This window comes from Moschus berezovskii, chromosome 5 (genome assembly GCF_049115385.1).
Source record: "Moschus berezovskii isolate FMDL1 chromosome 5, NW_MosBer_1.0, whole genome shotgun sequence".
NCBI lineage: Eukaryota > Metazoa > Chordata > Mammalia > Artiodactyla > Moschidae > Moschus > Moschus berezovskii.
In genome coordinates this window covers 12170227-12187243 of record NC_142464.1, presented here as the reverse complement: position 1 = coordinate 12187243, position 17017 = coordinate 12170227, and the positions used below count along the sequence as shown (strand labels likewise).

Here is a 17017-nt window from a genome sequence, read left to right as displayed (position 1 = left end):
CAGCTGTCACTCTGCCCTCCTTCTCACCAAAACATATTAGTATTAATAAATGATGCATCACTTCTGGAATTCATTTCACATTTTCAAAGTCAAAGGCAGTTTTGTGTAAGCTCTACACGTCTATCAAAAAGCATAACATCTGCAATGTAGTTTGCACCTAACTCCCTAGGATATAAACCTCTACAATCTAAACATTTAGTGAGTGTCATATCGTAGGGCACCTCTGTCAGTTTTCTTTGGTCTCTGTTAGGGATCTGATCAGTGATACCCTTGAAAAGAGCTAATAGATGAGTTCACTAGCTTCTCCTTTTTTCTCTGAGAACTGAGAGGTGTGCAAGTGATGAACAGCCTTCAGGGAGTCGCGAGGCTGTCTTCCAAGAGGCTGATGAGGCAATTCACCAGTGAGCCCAGCCCCGGAGGCTCAGAAATCAGATTACCACACCGAGGACACCTCCTGCTCTCTGGGGTGCAGAACAGTACCTCAGCTCATAGACTGACGTATAAAACCAGAATAGTCTCAAGAAATGGATATCAACAAGAAATGGATCTGCCTCAGGAATGGGACTACTGCACCTGTAACTCGGACCATGACCTCAAGTCCAGGTGCCTGATCTACGGTAAGGAACAACTGGCAAAGCGAGCCACACATTCATGAGGCTAGGAAGAAGGCGTTCTCTTCACGAGTTAACGCATCTTGGAACGTAAACAGTCAGAGCAAGGGGAGTCAGATTGGTGGGCTGTTTAAAGTCGGTGTCTCAAAGCGAGGACGCACACCAGGAGGAGAGCTGGATCACTGGGAGTACAAGGACCGCCTGCCGCACGCACGGCCCCAGTGCTGCTCTCGCCGAGCGGTCAAGAGCCTGTACACCGGCACGGCCTGCCACACCCATCTCCACGACAGGGGCCAAGGTTCCCGACAACTGGACAGAACTGGAGAGGCAATTTTAGTGTTGGCCTCCCCTCCCCACTTTCATAAACAATACCTCCCTCCCCCACCTTTCTGACTGACACTCTTCTTTAATAAAGTTACAGTCAAATCTTGTAACTAACCAGAAATTTTTTTCCTGGAAACTGATTTTCAACCTGGAAACTAATCAGATTTTTTAAGGTAAATTTATACAGCTAAGTCTTGCACCATTAGGGTTTTTACTAAAAGTTTAAACCTTTATTTCAACTTCTAGGGGGAATATTTAAGAGTTCAGGCTATTTTCACAGTGTCAATCATGTATGTGTTAGTCACTCAGTTGTGTCCGATTCTTTGTAACCCTATGGACTGGAGCCCGCCAGGCTCCTCTGTCCATGGAATTCTCCAGGCAAGAATACTGGAGTGGGTTGTCATTCCCTTCTCCAGGGGATCTTCTCGACCCAAGGATTGAACCTGGGTCTCCTGCATTGCAGGTGGATTCTTTACCATCTGAACCACCAAGGAAGCCAAAATTGGCATATAAATTTTCTTTTCTACTCTCAATATAACCTGCAGTGCCAAGAAACAAATATGTCAGTAACGGGAAACATCATCTCATTTTTCTGAGAATGCCTTCTTCCACCATTCCTGCAGTAGACATGTTTTACTAAACTTTATATAAGAATGTAAACTCCCTGAGGCAGGGATTTTGACTTATTCACTGATTTATCCCAGGTGCCAAAAACATGGAGTGTTCAATGAATACAATCTATAATCTAAACCACATATTCAAAAAAAGAAAAATCATAAACTAAGATGTGAGGCTCTAAAACAATATACATTATCAATTTGATATCTCTCAGTCTACTAACTTTCAACATGTCATTTTTAAACAAAACCTCTGTTCAAACAGGATTATAATTACAAAAGTATATCATATTTAATAAGATATTTAACAAATGTTTGTTAACATTTATCAATGAAAAATTATTTCAAAATTCTTTTATCATTCCAGTTTTCATCTTTTTTCCCATATTTTAGTCTTTAAATTTACACTGGAAAGAAGTTTCTGGGAATATGTTTTTCTTTAATAAGTGCAGAGTGGAGGTCAATGAAAAGGCTTTACCTATCACTTTGTTCTTCTTTCCATTTTTTATAGGTGTACAAAGCAAACTTCTAATGCACTGCTGGTTTACATTCCCCATGTTTTCATTCTAAACAAAGAAACGAAAAGCAAAACAACTGAATACTATGAACAGATTGTCTGCCCATTAGATGCTACAAACTATACTGGACATATAAAGTTATTAATATGCTTATCTTTTATTAGCTGGAGATAACATCAGAGTGTAAAAAATGCACAAATTATAATGAAGTTCATGTAAATGCAACATAAAACAATCAGTCTTTACTAAAAATAATAAATATCCTATGTTTAATTTTTTCTTATTTTCCATTTTATTTACCTATATTTCTTTTATTTTCCATTTTAAAGTTTCTTAAGCAGCTTACAGTAGTACTAAGCAAAATATTTACGAGTTCCTGCTATCCCTGTGTAGCAGATGTCTCAAGTAACTTAATAAGAAGGGTAGAAATCAGAATCTTTACGCCACCAAGGATTCTGCATGTCACAAATGTCTCTTTCTTCAGCTTTACCACTGTTTCTATTGCCTGTATTGCTACAGTACTAAAAAGGTCTCCTAGATATGAAAATAACAAAGTCAAAGCAGCTGCCTCCAACTGCAATGCTTTTCTTAAGTCAAATGAGAGAAAACCCTAGAATCTAAAGTTTTCAATGGCTGAGAAACTGACCCTTGTAGGTTTGCTCTCAAGAAAAACAAATACTCATTTTTTTTTTCACGAGCTGTTCACTGTGGTAGATGACCAGTTACAGACAAGCCATATGGAACTTAACTTTTGAAGACAAACTCAGGAACTCTAGCAATACTACCTAAAGAGTGTCAATTGATATTAAGTAGGTAATAGTGAAACTACCTCAAAGTTAATGATATTTCATTAATACATTTTTTAAAAACTGACAAAAGTACAGAGCAAAATACGTAACTATAGCTGACCACCTCTGAACAGATGTTCTGAGCTGTTTTATTTCCCTTCCTCAGATCAGGGCAAGCACAGATCACTTCCAAAGAGCCAATTCTGGAGCCAGCCCTTCAGTTAAGAGTAACTAGTACAGAGCAGGTCTGATAGGAAAACAGCCGTCAAGCTCCAAGTCTAAAACCAGGTTACTTACTGTCCAGGGAAATCTTTTGTCCTTACTGACGTCTGGGATATTAAGTGGTTCCATAGTATTTTTGACATACTGAGCATACATGTAGTTGATTCTGTTTGCATCACGTTCCCTGTGGGAAGAACAGAGGTGAGTTCTTTCCATGCAGTGAAAAAACAGGCAAAACAGTCACATAGAGGGTTATAAGAGAAACATATCAGGCTTAAATTATGGAGCAAAGTGTACACCTTAATTAGAAAATGAAGCTTTAAACATATTTGATGATGCACAACTTTAGTAGTTACTATAATTGAAATTTTTTGGAAAAACAAAGGCTCACAATTTTTCAGCTGTTGAAAACAAACTTTAAATGTCATTAAGTAATCTTATTTCCACTGTTAATGGTTATGTTGATTTTTGTGCCATTTAATGTGAAATCCATATGAATTTTCCTCTATGTCTTATTTTCTCATCAGATTATAGAATGACGAAAGTCGAGTGTCTGTTTTTATTTCCTTATTTGTCTACTAATACCAATAGAATAATCTTTTACACATTTTAGACCAAGATAAAAATCACGCAGGTCTAGAATTTTATTAAGTTTTTCTCTCTTCATTTTTCTGCTTTGAGGTGCTTTAAGATATGTATTTGAATTAAAAACAATGCTTTTGAACTTATAATATTTTCCCAGCTCTTTTTCCAGTTTCTTGCTTAACAGGTAGAACATAAAAGGTTAACCTGATGTCAGAGGGTTCATAAGTATAATGCCAGTGCCAGAGTTGGAAAAACAGACCAGAATATGTCTTTTCATTAGGAAACTTCCTACACTCCCTGATGATGGGAATAAACTTGACAAAGATGGTCAGGTTATGGAAATTTATTCCATAAATTTCTGAAAGGATGTGCCTACAGTAACTGTAAGATCACTAACTGAAGAAATAGGAAAGCCTAATAGTGGGAAGAACTATACAAAAAATATCTTAATGACCCAGATAATGGGTCATGATGGTTATCTAGAGCCTAGAGCCAGACATCCTGGAATGTAAAGTCAAGTGGGCCTTAGGAAGCATCACTACAAACAAAGCTAGTGGAGGTGATGGAATTTCAGTTGAGCCATTTCAAATCCTAAAAGATGACACTGTTAAAGTGCTGCACTCAATATACCAGCAAGTTTGAAAAAATCGGCAGCAGCCACAGGACTGGAAAAGGTCAGCTTTCATTCCAATCCTAAAGAAAGGCAATACCAAAGAATGTTCAAACTACCACACAATTGTACTCATCTCAAATGCTAGCAAAGGAATGCTCAAAATTATCAAAGCCAGGCTTCAATAGTATGTGAACCATGAACTTTCAGATGTTCAAGCTGGATTTAGAAAGGCAGAGGAACCAGAGATAAATTGTCAACATCTGCTGGATCATTGAAAAAGCAAGACAGTTCCAGAGAAACATCTACTTCTGCTTTATTGACTATGCCAAAGCCTTTGACTTTTGTAGATCACAACAAACTGTGGAAAAGAGATGGGAATACCAGACCACCTGATCTGCCTCCTGAGAAATCTGTATGCAGGTCAAGAAGCAACAGTTAGAACTGGATATGAAACAGCAGACTGGTTCCAAATAGGGAAAGGAGTACGTCAAGGCTGCTTATTGTCACATGCTTATTTAACTTATATGCAGAGTACATCATGAGAAACGCTGGGCTGGATGAAGCACAAGCTGGAATCAAGATTGCCAGGAAAAATATCAATAACCTCAGACACGCAGATGACACCACCCTTATGGCAGAAAGTGAAGAAGAACTAAAGAGCCTGTTGATGAAAGTGAAAGAGGAGAGTGAAAAAGTTGTCTTAAAGCTCAACATTCAGAAAACTAAGATCATGGCATCCAGTCCCATCACGTCATGGCAAATAGATGGGGAAACAGTGACTGACTTTATTTTCTTGGGCTCCAAAATTACTGCAGGTGGTGATTGCAACCATGAAATTAAAAGATGCTTGCTCCTTGGAAGAAAAGCTATGACAAACTAGACAGCATATTAAAAAGCAGAGACGTTACTTTGCCAACAAAGGTCTGTCTGGTCAAAGCTATGGTTTTTCCAGTGGTCATGTATGGATGTGAGAGTTGGACTATAAAGAAAGCTGAGTGCCGAAGAATTGATGCTTTTGAACTGTGGTGTTGGAGAAGACTCTTAAGAGTCCCTTGGACTGCAAGGAGATCCCACCAGTCCATCCTAAAGGAAATCAGTCCTGAATATTCACTGGAAGGATTGACGATGAAGTTGAAACTCCAATACTTTGGCCACCTGATGCAAAGAACTGACTCATTTGAAAAGACTCATTTGATGTTGGGAAAAATTGAAGGCAGGAGGAGAAGGGGATGACAGAGAATGAAATGGTTTGATGGTGTCACCAACTCGATTGACATAAACTTGAGCAGGCTTCGGGAGTTGGTGAAGGACAGGGAAGCCTGGTGTGCTGCAGTCCATGGGGTCACAAAGGGTTGGACACAACTGAGCGACTGAACTGCCTGAACTGAATAGAGGGAAACATTTCAAAATACAGTGGTGTCTCAGGAAAACTGTCCTCAAGTTTCCAATCTTTTCCTATCTTCCATCCTTCTCGCTCAGCTTGCGCAAATTGCTTCTAGGACAGTGGTCTCAAATGGTGTTCTTGATCACTAGTGATCCCACAAAGACTCCTCAAGCTGTGGCCTCATTCCTGGCCAAGATATTTTCGTCTTTCCTTTCTCTGATGTGGCCAGAATACTGGAATGGGTAGCCATTCTCTTCTCCTGGGTTCGAGAACCCAGATTGAGACCTGGGTTCGATCCCTGGGTTGGGAATATTGTCTGGGCTACCCACTCCAGTATTCTAGCCTGGAGAATTCCATGGACTCTATAGTCCATGGGGTTGCAACGAGTCAGACACGACTGAGTAACTTTCAGTTCTTTGATGTACACTTTAGGTTAAGTGTAATTGGCCAAGTCAGGTAATGACCATATGTCCAGTACTATATACAACGGAAAAAGAATGAAAGGGAAATGACCATGGTAACAGGGGAACAGATGAACTTCAGACTGAACATTTCTGATCCTAGACTGATAATCTGGGAAGTCATGAAAAATGTTAGACACATTAGGCCTAGGATACTCCTGGCTTCCTAATACTTCGTACATAATTGCCTGGGGAGAATCCCAAGAAAAGGTTATGAGATAAGTGCAGGATTTTGGTTAACAAAACTATTTTAAAACAATAAATATTTCATGGAAAATGGAAGTCTCGGGAAAATAAAAGAAGCTATAGTAAAGATAAGAAAAATGAAAAAGTATCTACAAAGAGAAAAGAGTACACTGGAAAGGATACCTTTGTCCAAATGTCTTTAACAATGATGATGATGATGGTGACATATGACTGTTGTTATTATCGTTATCTCAACAGAGGGAGCCAGATGAACCCAAATAATTAAGCAGTCCGATTTCAGAGTCTACACTCTCATACTCTGTGTCTACCATTTTTTAAAGGAGTACAAATCTTTTTACTATTTAAAAAACAGTAGGTGTTCCTGCATTAACTATGTTTCCCAATATACCTATAATTAACAAGTAGTATATATAGTCCAAGAACATGAGCTTAAAGGATTAACTCCATGTATTTGTCATTATGTGATAAAATATGCATTTAAAATTAACATGGGGCTCCCCTGGTGGCTCAGACAGTAAAGAATCCACCTGCAATGCGCGAGACCTGGGTTTGATCCCTGGATCAGGAAGATCACCTGGAGGAGGGCATGGCAACCCATTCCAATATTCTTGCCAGGAGAATCCCATGGATAGAGGAGCCTGGCGGGCTACAGTCCATAAGGTTGTAAAGAGTCGGACACAGCTGAGTTTAGACTAAGCACAGCACAAAATTAACATGAAGTTAACTAAAATGGAATTATAGCACTAAAACATCTATTTCTTAAAATTACGAGCTTACAGAAATATTATAACATCACATTCACTTTTCCTTCTAATTAGATGGCTCTCTGAATTGAAGCACCGGAAACTCTGAAACCTCCCACCATCTGCAAATGACCTTCACTTCTCAAATTCTACAAACCCCAAGAGCTTACTGTGTTTTATCCCATTGATAATACAATTCTAATAATTATGTATAATGTTCACTATTCTTTATTTTTATACTTAACATTTCAAAACTGTCTTCAATCAATTATTTTATCTTTTAGAAGTTAGATGGTTGGTTAAAGGAGAACTAAGTGAGCCACGCTTTTCCACTGACACACAGTTGCCTAAAAAGAATGATTTGCTTACCGCTAACATCACCAAACTGCCAAGCATCTCATCTCATGAAAGAGGTTTGCACTGACAAAGTGTTTAATAATGAAAACTGGAAAGGTCTAAATTCTATCAATAAGAAATTTCGGAAATGTAATAAAGAATCTGCTGGCCAAGGGTCAGTATCAGCTAGTCCTTTTACAAAGCTAAAGTTACTAAAAACCATTTTAGTTTTCACAAAATGAAGCCTGATATCTAATTTTTATTAAAATAAAAACATACATCACTATGAGGTCTTGTACTGTATCATTAGATTAAGAGCTAACTATTAGCTAATGTAAGGCACTGGTGTAGGATAATTTTCTTTACTGTAAACTCGGTTAATGAATCAGTTAAAATGGTCCATGTAAATTAGTCTCTTTTAAGGTAACCATACTGACATTTATCCTTTATAAAAAAATCTTTACACTAAGACTGTCCTGGAATAATTTTTAAAAGTGGAAAGATATGTTATATTTTCTTTTTCAGAGAGGGAATGTGATATTCATTAGAAACAAATCAAGTATACAGTAGCACAAATCAAATATATAGTAAGATTTTAGTTTTTTTAATGCATTTTCACCAGTAGAGGTCACTGTTACACCAAGTCACTAGAGCAACGTTAAACATGCCAGAAAACACACACACGGAAGCTTAGGAAAGAACAGATGTGGAGATGGGAAATCAAGTTCAGTTCATGACCAACAATGTCAGAAGGGAAATAAAGGTCAGCTACTCTGACATAATTTTATGAAACAAAAATTCAAGGGTAGCAGAAACATCTCTGGGGTAGAGATTCCATGGTTTATGTACCCTGACTACCCATTCCACACCCAAGTCAGCAGTCACGGCCTAGGTCAGGTGTACCCCGCGAGTCAAACACATTCCCTATCTGTCCCCAAGTTACATCTGCTCCTTTGGGGCTTCCTGAAATACTTCTAATAGAAGAAAAGGTCTTTCATTGTATCATATTGTTAAAATAATGTTTTGATTTAAATACAATCACTTAACAAAGTAACCGCTTTAAACCACTAGAGTCAACAGTTTCTCCATCCTGATGGGGAACACAGAAAAGGACAGGAAATGTCATGAAAGGGAAGAGAAGAAAGGAAAGGGTATACAGGGCAGAAGACAATTTCTGCAGACCCCGCACTGATCCATGGGGTCAGTCCTAACGAGGAGGGTTGGGACAAAACCAGGTTGCACACTCAAGCATTTTGTTCTTGAAGCTGCAAGCTCAGACAGTTTGGCTTTATATGATCTACAAAGATGATTTTCATTTTATTTCCAGCTTTTTATTACAAACATTTTCTTCCAATTTTTTATGGTGAACTTTTGAAATACATAGGAAAGCTGAAAGCAAAGTAAATATCCTACTCTTAGATTCAACAATTGTTAATATATTACCACATTTGCTATATCTACATATGTGCAAATTTACAAATTTTTATACTAAATTTAGATATATTTACTGTTTTATTTATTTTTGGTTGAACCATATTTTAGTTTTTGTTGAAAATATCTTTTTTGAAGGAAGTTTTTTTTTTTAATTGAAGTACAGTTGATTTATTATGTCATGTTAGCTTCTGGTGTACAACACAATATACATATATGTATATATGTTATATATGTATATATGTGTGTATAACACATGTATGTTATGTATACACACACATAACTGAACCTTTTCCCTTTTTCAGATTCTTTTCCCTGATAGGTTATTACAAAATATTGAGTATAGTTCCCCATGTTATACAGGAGGTCCTTGTTGATTATCTGTTTTATATTCAGTAGCATATATAAGCTTAGTCCCAACCTCCTAATTTATAACCCACCTACCCCACTACACCCTACTCCCTCCCCAGCTGGCCCATCTGAACTATTTTAAACTAAGGTGCATACATCCTAACACTTCATCCTTACATAAACCAGCACGAATCTACTAAAAATAAGAACATTCTTCTACTAACCACTTAGTAATGCCAAAGAAAAGGTAACAATAATTCCACACCAATAACAGTATCCAGTCCATATTCAGATTTTCAATTATCCTCACAAATGTCTTTGATAGCTATTTGTTTTTAACTAGGATCTAATCAAGGTTTATGTACTGCATTTGGCTGTTATGGACCAAGGACAGCCCTTCCCTCCATTTTATCCAATGACTGTTGACTTTTTGAAGAGACTAGGCCAGTTATCTTACAGAATGTTCCATAGATTTGCACAGAGGTTGTTTTTAAAGAACTACCGCCAAGGGACTTGGTTCCAGAGGATATTACTGTGACATCATTCACCAGCATGAAATAATTTTCTGATAGGTCAACTGTAGAGCAAAAACTCTGGGACTTTAATGTCAATAGTAAAGTTAAATAATGTTCTATTTCCATGATCATGCTGCTGCTGCTGCTAAGTCGCTTCAGTCGTGTCCGACTCTGTGTGACCCCATAGATGGCAGCCCAGCAGGCTCCCCCATCCCTGGGATTCTCCAGGCAAGAACAATGGAGTGGGTAGCCTCTCCCTTCTCCAATGCATCCAAATGAAAAGTGAAAGTGAAGTCGCTCAGTCATGTCCGACTCTTAGTGACCCCATGGACTGCAGCCTACCAGGCTCCTCCGTCCATGGGGTTTTCCAGGCAAGAGTACTGGAGTGGGGTGCCATTGCCTTCTCCGGATCATAAGTGGCTTTTAATTATAATATCACTAATAAGGGGTAGTATAAATTGACATGAATTATTTTAGGGAGTGAAATAACTGAAAGAAATAAATAATGAAAAATACAATAAAATGGCATTATGCCTAAGAATTCCTGACGCTTGACCCTGGCAGACTTATATTCCTTGGATTATGCGATTGCTTAAGCAAACACCACCAGTATTTTGCTAAGGGTACAAAAATATGAGAAAGAACATTTGTTAGTTTACTCTAAATCCTTTTTAAAGTTCTTCAGAAAGCACGTATAAAATTGGGCCAGTAATGTCTAGAACCTTGATACACATAACCTTGACTTTCTATTGTTTCTGTGTACCAACTAACAAAAAATGAACACAAATTTTAAAATTACAAAGAACATGAAAAAGAAATGAACTACAATAGATTTCTGATTCTCGCCATGTGTACGTGTATTGGTGTGATGGAGACTGTAGGCACCCTTCTGGGGTCAGTTAAATCCCAGGGCTGTTTCCGAATCAGAACAGACTCAGAAGCCTATCAAATTTTCACCACGGGTCCAAAGTACAAAGAAAAAATATATCTGAAATATATGTCTGTGGGTCTTGAATGAATCAGCTCACAGAAAACACTGTACCCAGGCCTATACTAATTGTGACACCATTCACTCTGTGAAGGAATTCTCCAACAGGTCAACTGCAGTGGAAAAAACCTGGAACTACAACATCAAATAGTAAAGTATTTTCACAAATGAAGTTACTTGTAGGAGGAAAAAAGCAACTGCAGCTTCTGTGTCTTAAACAGGTCGTGAAATAGCATGTAATCAGTATTATGTACATGTGAAAACGACAGACTGTAAGTCCTTACCGTGTTAAAGTATCTGATGATTTTTCTAATTCCTCACACTCCATGTGAAACACACTAGAAAAAGAATCCTGGAAACAGAGCAACAACACATACTGAGAAATCAGTTTGAGAATACAATGAAAACTATCTAGGCACAGACATACAAGTCTGTGGAACTGAGACACCACTTCTTGTATCTTTTCACTTTCTCAGATAAGAGTGACCCAAGTACTCACTTCATGACACTCTCAAACCTACTCCCTGTTACTAAGAACCATACTCCTATTGTTTCTGATACGGACCTACGAAAGTACTTATTTGAGTACTATTTGTTTTTGCTTTTCTACCAGTTGTTAAGGAACATGTTAGCTTCAAATTTTCTCTATATTTATTCAAAATCCTCAAGTTTTAGCTTTTATACATACATTCACTGCTATTCTTGGGTCTTTATTTTTTAAAAAAGACACAATTCAATACTATTTTATGAGATTATTAAATTATGAAGATTTTAGCAACAAAGAGATGTACTTTTGAAGTTAAATTGAAATGCAGCATATATATTTGCACCCATACTATAACTGAATAAAAAAACTGGAAGGAAACAAAACAATGATATCAGTTTAATGTGGGAACAGAAGAAATGAGTACATTTTTTTCTTGTTCACATTTGGATTTTTGCTCATGTATTGAAATGCTTTTTATCAAAAAATAATTACAGTATAAATGAACGTCAAGTCACTTAATTGCTACCCCCAACAAATTAAGTCTTTAAAAAGTGAGCAAAACAGATTAATGGGCATACTGCTGAGCTATACTTTAAAGCAACTCTGATACCAGTCAGTTGCTGCTATGATAGCTGTTAACTGGTAGAAGGATAAGCTGAATGTTAATTAAAGTGATATTTAAGTGGTCTAAAAAAGGAGTGCCCTTGTATATAACTTTCAAAAATTAAATGACAAAGAGCAGTCACAGAGCCAAAACGGTGAACTGACACACTGCATTAAACTCAGACCTGAACTTTGAAGGATAGCTGCGGTCCTGTAATCATCTCTATATTAAGGAGTTTATAATGGAGTGAAAATAGTTTATATAATTTCCATGAGAATACTGATTATCTTACAGCACAGTGAATTCTCACTTGATTTCCTATTAATGACAGTTATATACACCCAAACACAATGATTCAAATAACACTATAGCACACAGTCCTATCTTCCTATCTAATAAAATAATTAAAAATTTAAAATATAAGTATTAAAAATCTTTTATTTTTCTCCCCCCATGCATGTATGCTAAGTCACCTCAGTCATGTCTGACTCTTTGCAATCCTATGGACTGTAGTCCATTTCTCTCCCCTGCCAAAATCAATTCAAATATCCTATACAGATTGTAATTGACTTTATGCAAGTAAGAATCCCTGTTTTCTTTCCTAACCCACCAATGAAGAGCATGTTCTCAGGGTCTAAAGCAAAAAGAAAACAAACAACTACATCAAAAGAAATATACCAAAAGCAGTGATTCATCAGTTAAGAAGGAAAGAAATTGCGTAAAAGAAAACGGCCTTAGGCTAAAGGTGCTGATGCTAACAGCAAACTCAGCTGGCCTGTAAGTAACCAGCGCTCTACGAGAACACTTCATCTTTCCATACAGATCTTACTTCTTTACATGCAAATCGATGGCTTGAAATTTACCGCTTAGAATAATTAAGCAACTTTCCCTGGTGGGTGAAGAATTTGGGACTAATAGGTACCTTTAACAGCACTGCCTCCACTAGGGCGTGCCTTATGATTTCCACACAACCTCAGGTAAAAAAATTTTATACCCATTCCCTTCAGAATAAACAGGCAGAACAGGTCTACCTGCTCACAGCAAGAGGGCACCACTATTCCTGGGCAAAAAAGGTCTGCACACTGTAATGACAGTGCATTTCTCCATCAAGGTAGTGCAGCCACTGATCAAAGCGGCGCACTGACATTCCCATGGTAACCACTCAGCAGAGGGTCAAGGTGAGGGCGCACGGGGCATCCTCCAACCTCACCTCCACCCCTTTCCAACCAAACAACTCATTCTTTAACCAGCTTTACATAAATAGCCATGTTCAGCGGGACTTGAGAGAGAGTTCTGAGGCCAACATGAGTTTAAAAGCAGTGCTTTAAGGACTGTAAGCTTCCGTCTTTCTGAAAATAAAAAAGTCATACTCTGTACTCACGGAGCAATCTTCATCCACTATGAAAATGGTGCATTTCTGCACCTGCATGAAAGAGATAATAGTGGCAGCTATTTTCTTTAGAATTACTTCTAATGATTGTTGTTCTTCAAAAATTAAGCTAGCAAGGTCAAGCAGCACCTAGAAAAAAAAATTAAGAGCTCTGATTTAGTAATTATTAAAGCCATGCAATGACTTATATGGGTTCTAAGTGGTTTATATATAATCTAACAAATTACAAACAAGTTTAAAAAGAAAACTTCTCTACTGATTGTTAGTACAATTAGTACAGTGGTTACGATCAGACTCTGAAGTCAGAGCCAAGAGTTTTTAATTCTGGTTTCTCCTCCTGCGGGCTTTGTGATCTAGTTTCTTGAAAATGAAAATAATAGTACCAAAATTATGGGGCTGTTGTGAAGATTAAATAAATTAACATTGAACAGTGTCTGACACATAAAACACACTATTGTTTTTGTTGATCCAAACTTCTGAGATCAACATTTACCAACATTGCCAACATTTTCAAAGAATAAATATTTTCCTAAATAAACAAAATTTTCAGAGTTCCTTTCATGTTTTTCCTGATAATTTCGCTTTCCTTTAACTCTACAGAATTTCATCTAGTCTCACAGGAGAATCTGTGCATGGAGGGCAGAGAAAGGGTTATTATTTAAGATTTACTGGGAGCAATACTATGCCAGGTGAGGCCTGAAAGATGAACAGGAATTATTCAGTTAGGAATAATGACTGAAGTTAGAATAGTTATTGAAGTTAGGAAGGAAAATATCACAGTCAAAAAGAACTGCATTGAGAGAAAGTGGCATATTGTATGTTTTGATCCAATTTTTTAAGAATAGAGAGTGTAAAGGGGAAAACTAACCAGATGATATTGCAGAGGTAAACAGAGAAAGAATCCCAAAATCTCTGTCTTTGAAGCAGTTTGGACTGTGATGGATTGCAGTAGAGAAGGGACAAGATCACCTCATTTTCATAAAATGAGGACTGGATTAATGAGTGGTGAGACTGGAGCAGGGAGATGTTAGAAAGATGCTGCAGTTGAAAGTCATGGAAAATCCACTGTCTTGTTAACACAAGTTCTAAAAAGAGAAATTAAAGGGTGGGGGGGATAAATTATCAAAGAAATAATGAAAAAGAAATAAAACCTAAGGGCTTACATCTCCAGAGTGAAAGGAATGACCAGGTACAAGCATGATGAATGAAAACAAGAATAATATTGTGAAATTCAGTTACAAGAGCAATGACAAAGAAATAATCCCAAAAGCTTATAGATAAAAAAAAGAGTTCCAGGAATCAGAACAATATCAATGCTGGCAGAAGACAAAGCATTACCTTTAAATTCTAAGAAACATTTTTCAATGCAGAACTTTATACCCAGCCAAATTGGCAGGTTGGTATAATAAATATTTTTATACATGTAAGGCGCTCACATCACAATACCTGTTGCAAGTAGTTAATTGAGAATGTGTTCCAACAGAACAAGGGAGTAAGCTAAGAAAAGGAGTTCTGGGATCCAGTGGATAACTAATGGAGTCTTCCTAAGAAAGCAGTGAGGGAAAGTTCTACCATGAACCCTGCACAGCAGGCATGAGGAGAAATGGTTTGCTTGAAAGGAGAAAGAAAATCTCAATCTGGAGATTCTCCATGAAAAAGAAGAACTCCAGAGAATGCCTAAATAATGGAGAGTTTGTTGGGGGAGGGCAATAACATGAGGCTGCTGCTGCTGCTGCTAAGTCACTTCAGTCGTGTCCGACTCTGTGTGACCCCACAGACGGAAGCCCACCAGGCTCCCCCTTCCCTGGGGTTCTCCAGGCAAGAACACTGGAGTGGGTTGCCATTTCCTTCTCCAACATGAGGCTACACTAGTGCAGACAGTTCAAGGAAAAAGGAATAAATTTCAGAATCCACAAGAAAAACTAAATTATATAACAAAGGTAATGTGAGCAATATTTATATCACAGTACTTATAAATACTTTATTTTAAATTGCAACTTTGGAATTAATCCAGACAAAGCTTTAGAAAAATTAATCATGGTTGTAGAACAAAAAAGATCATCCTCAATTTACGATGGAGTCACATCTTGATAAATCCATTGTAAGTTAAAAATACTGCAAGTCAAAAATCTGTTTAATATACCCAACCACCTGAACATCACAACTTAGCCCAGCCTACCTTAAACATGCTCAGAACACTTATATTCATCCACAGCTGAGCATAATCATCTAACACAAAGCCTATTTTATAATAAAGTATTGAATATCTAATGAATTTACTGAATACTGTACTAAAAGTGAAAACTGGAATGGCTGTGTGGGAAACAGAATGGTTTTAAGTTGTTTACCCTCATGATGGCATGGTTGCGAGGAGCTTTGGCTACTGCCGCTGCCCAGTGTCGTATGTGTCACTATCCCAGGAAAAAGAGCAATATTCAAAACGTGAAGTACGGTTTCCACTGAATGTGAATAGCTTTTGCACCATCACAAAGTTGAAAACATAAGTCTAAACAACCCGTGTAAATTGAAGGCCATCTGTGTACATGTTATCAGTGTGGGCAGCATAAAAGAAAAAGTCCAGATAGGAAAAGCAGAGGTAAGGAGTAGTAATTGGGAAGGAGAGATGAGGGATGTTAGGATCCTTATCTTATAAAGCAGGGAATCAAGAGATGACATCTCTAAGTGATAAAATAAGAACTAAATCCTTAATATTACAAGTGCAATTCATTCAATAACTTAAAACAGTGACATCATAATACTGGCACCATGATGACAAAGGGTGGTGTAAAGTTAAAAGTAAATCTTTGTCTGTTAACAGTGCTAAAGCAATAGCTCACAGAAACATATCTATTAGAAGGATATGTTTCTGGAAAAAATATCTATTAGAAGGAACAGTAGAAACAGTTAAAATATTTAGAAACTGAATGTGTATGATATATATAAAAATTTAACCATTTTCTTAAAAAGAATTTCTGTACTCTCTCTTTATAATCAGACTTGCCTGATTTCTCCTGTTCTCCAGCAGTGAAGTCTCATAGAGTTGAGCATTATGAAGAACAATTCCACAAAATGCCAAGTAAGCAGCAAAGTCCTAGAAAACAGACAACAGTCAAGTAAGAACTGTCAATAAACCTGTCTCATTATATTGCTGGAAACACGAACAGCATCCAAAAATATTTATAGTTCAAATAAATATTAAAAAACCAACAGCATCAAATAAACACAGTAGATGTTTATTCTGCATAAAATCAGAAACTGATGCAGAGCAACTGTTAGCTAAGTGATACAGTCAGTAGATGATAAGTGTTAGTAAAGTTGCCTAACATCATAAAACAGTTACAAAATAAGCAAGGAGAGAGGAGACACAGATCTTTTTACATGATTTGACATTGAAATTCACTTTATGCAAAAGTTGGTATAGTCTCTAAACGATATTAAGACTTGGATTTAAGCTAAGACTATAAAAATAGTCCGTACCTTATTACTGGGGCAAACTGAAAGCTCACATACTTGTTAGGAGAATACTGGCAACAGCAGTTCCATACTAAATTGCAAATATTAAATATATTCTGTAAATACAGCCTATCACCCTCACAATACTATACCAAGGTGATGTGTTCACAGTTATACTAATTATTGATTAAAAGAAGTGGCATATTTTATTCACAATCTTGAGTTTATTCTGCCAAGAGATGATACAGACTAAGAATGACAATCTTTCAAGCGGGGTTTACCTGAATGGATTACAGACAAATAATGGAATAAACAGCTAATCTAGGACCATCTTTCCCACCAAATATTCTCAGATGTCATTAACAGAATAGGATACTAGATGACTCCTA

At 37.2% G+C, this 17017-nt stretch overlaps 1 protein-coding gene across 4 annotated transcripts in view; it reads right to left on the bottom strand.

Annotated features, from left to right (window-relative positions):
- Positions 1 to 17017, bottom strand: part of PDE5A (phosphodiesterase 5A) — a 154080-nt gene that overhangs the window by 67378 nt on the left and 69685 nt on the right. For all 4 annotated transcript variants that reach the window (XM_055434147.2, XM_088836147.1, XM_055434149.2 and 1 more), the window contains exons 5-9: positions 16177 to 16266; positions 13167 to 13304; positions 10979 to 11046; positions 3156 to 3264; positions 2031 to 2118 (exon numbers count right to left, since the gene is read on the bottom strand). In XM_055434147.2, the coding sequence (XP_055290122.1) occupies positions 2031 to 2118; positions 3156 to 3264; positions 10979 to 11046; positions 13167 to 13304; positions 16177 to 16266 (493 nt within the window). The remainder of the gene's footprint in view (positions 1 to 2030; positions 2119 to 3155; positions 3265 to 10978; positions 11047 to 13166; positions 13305 to 16176; positions 16267 to 17017) is intronic.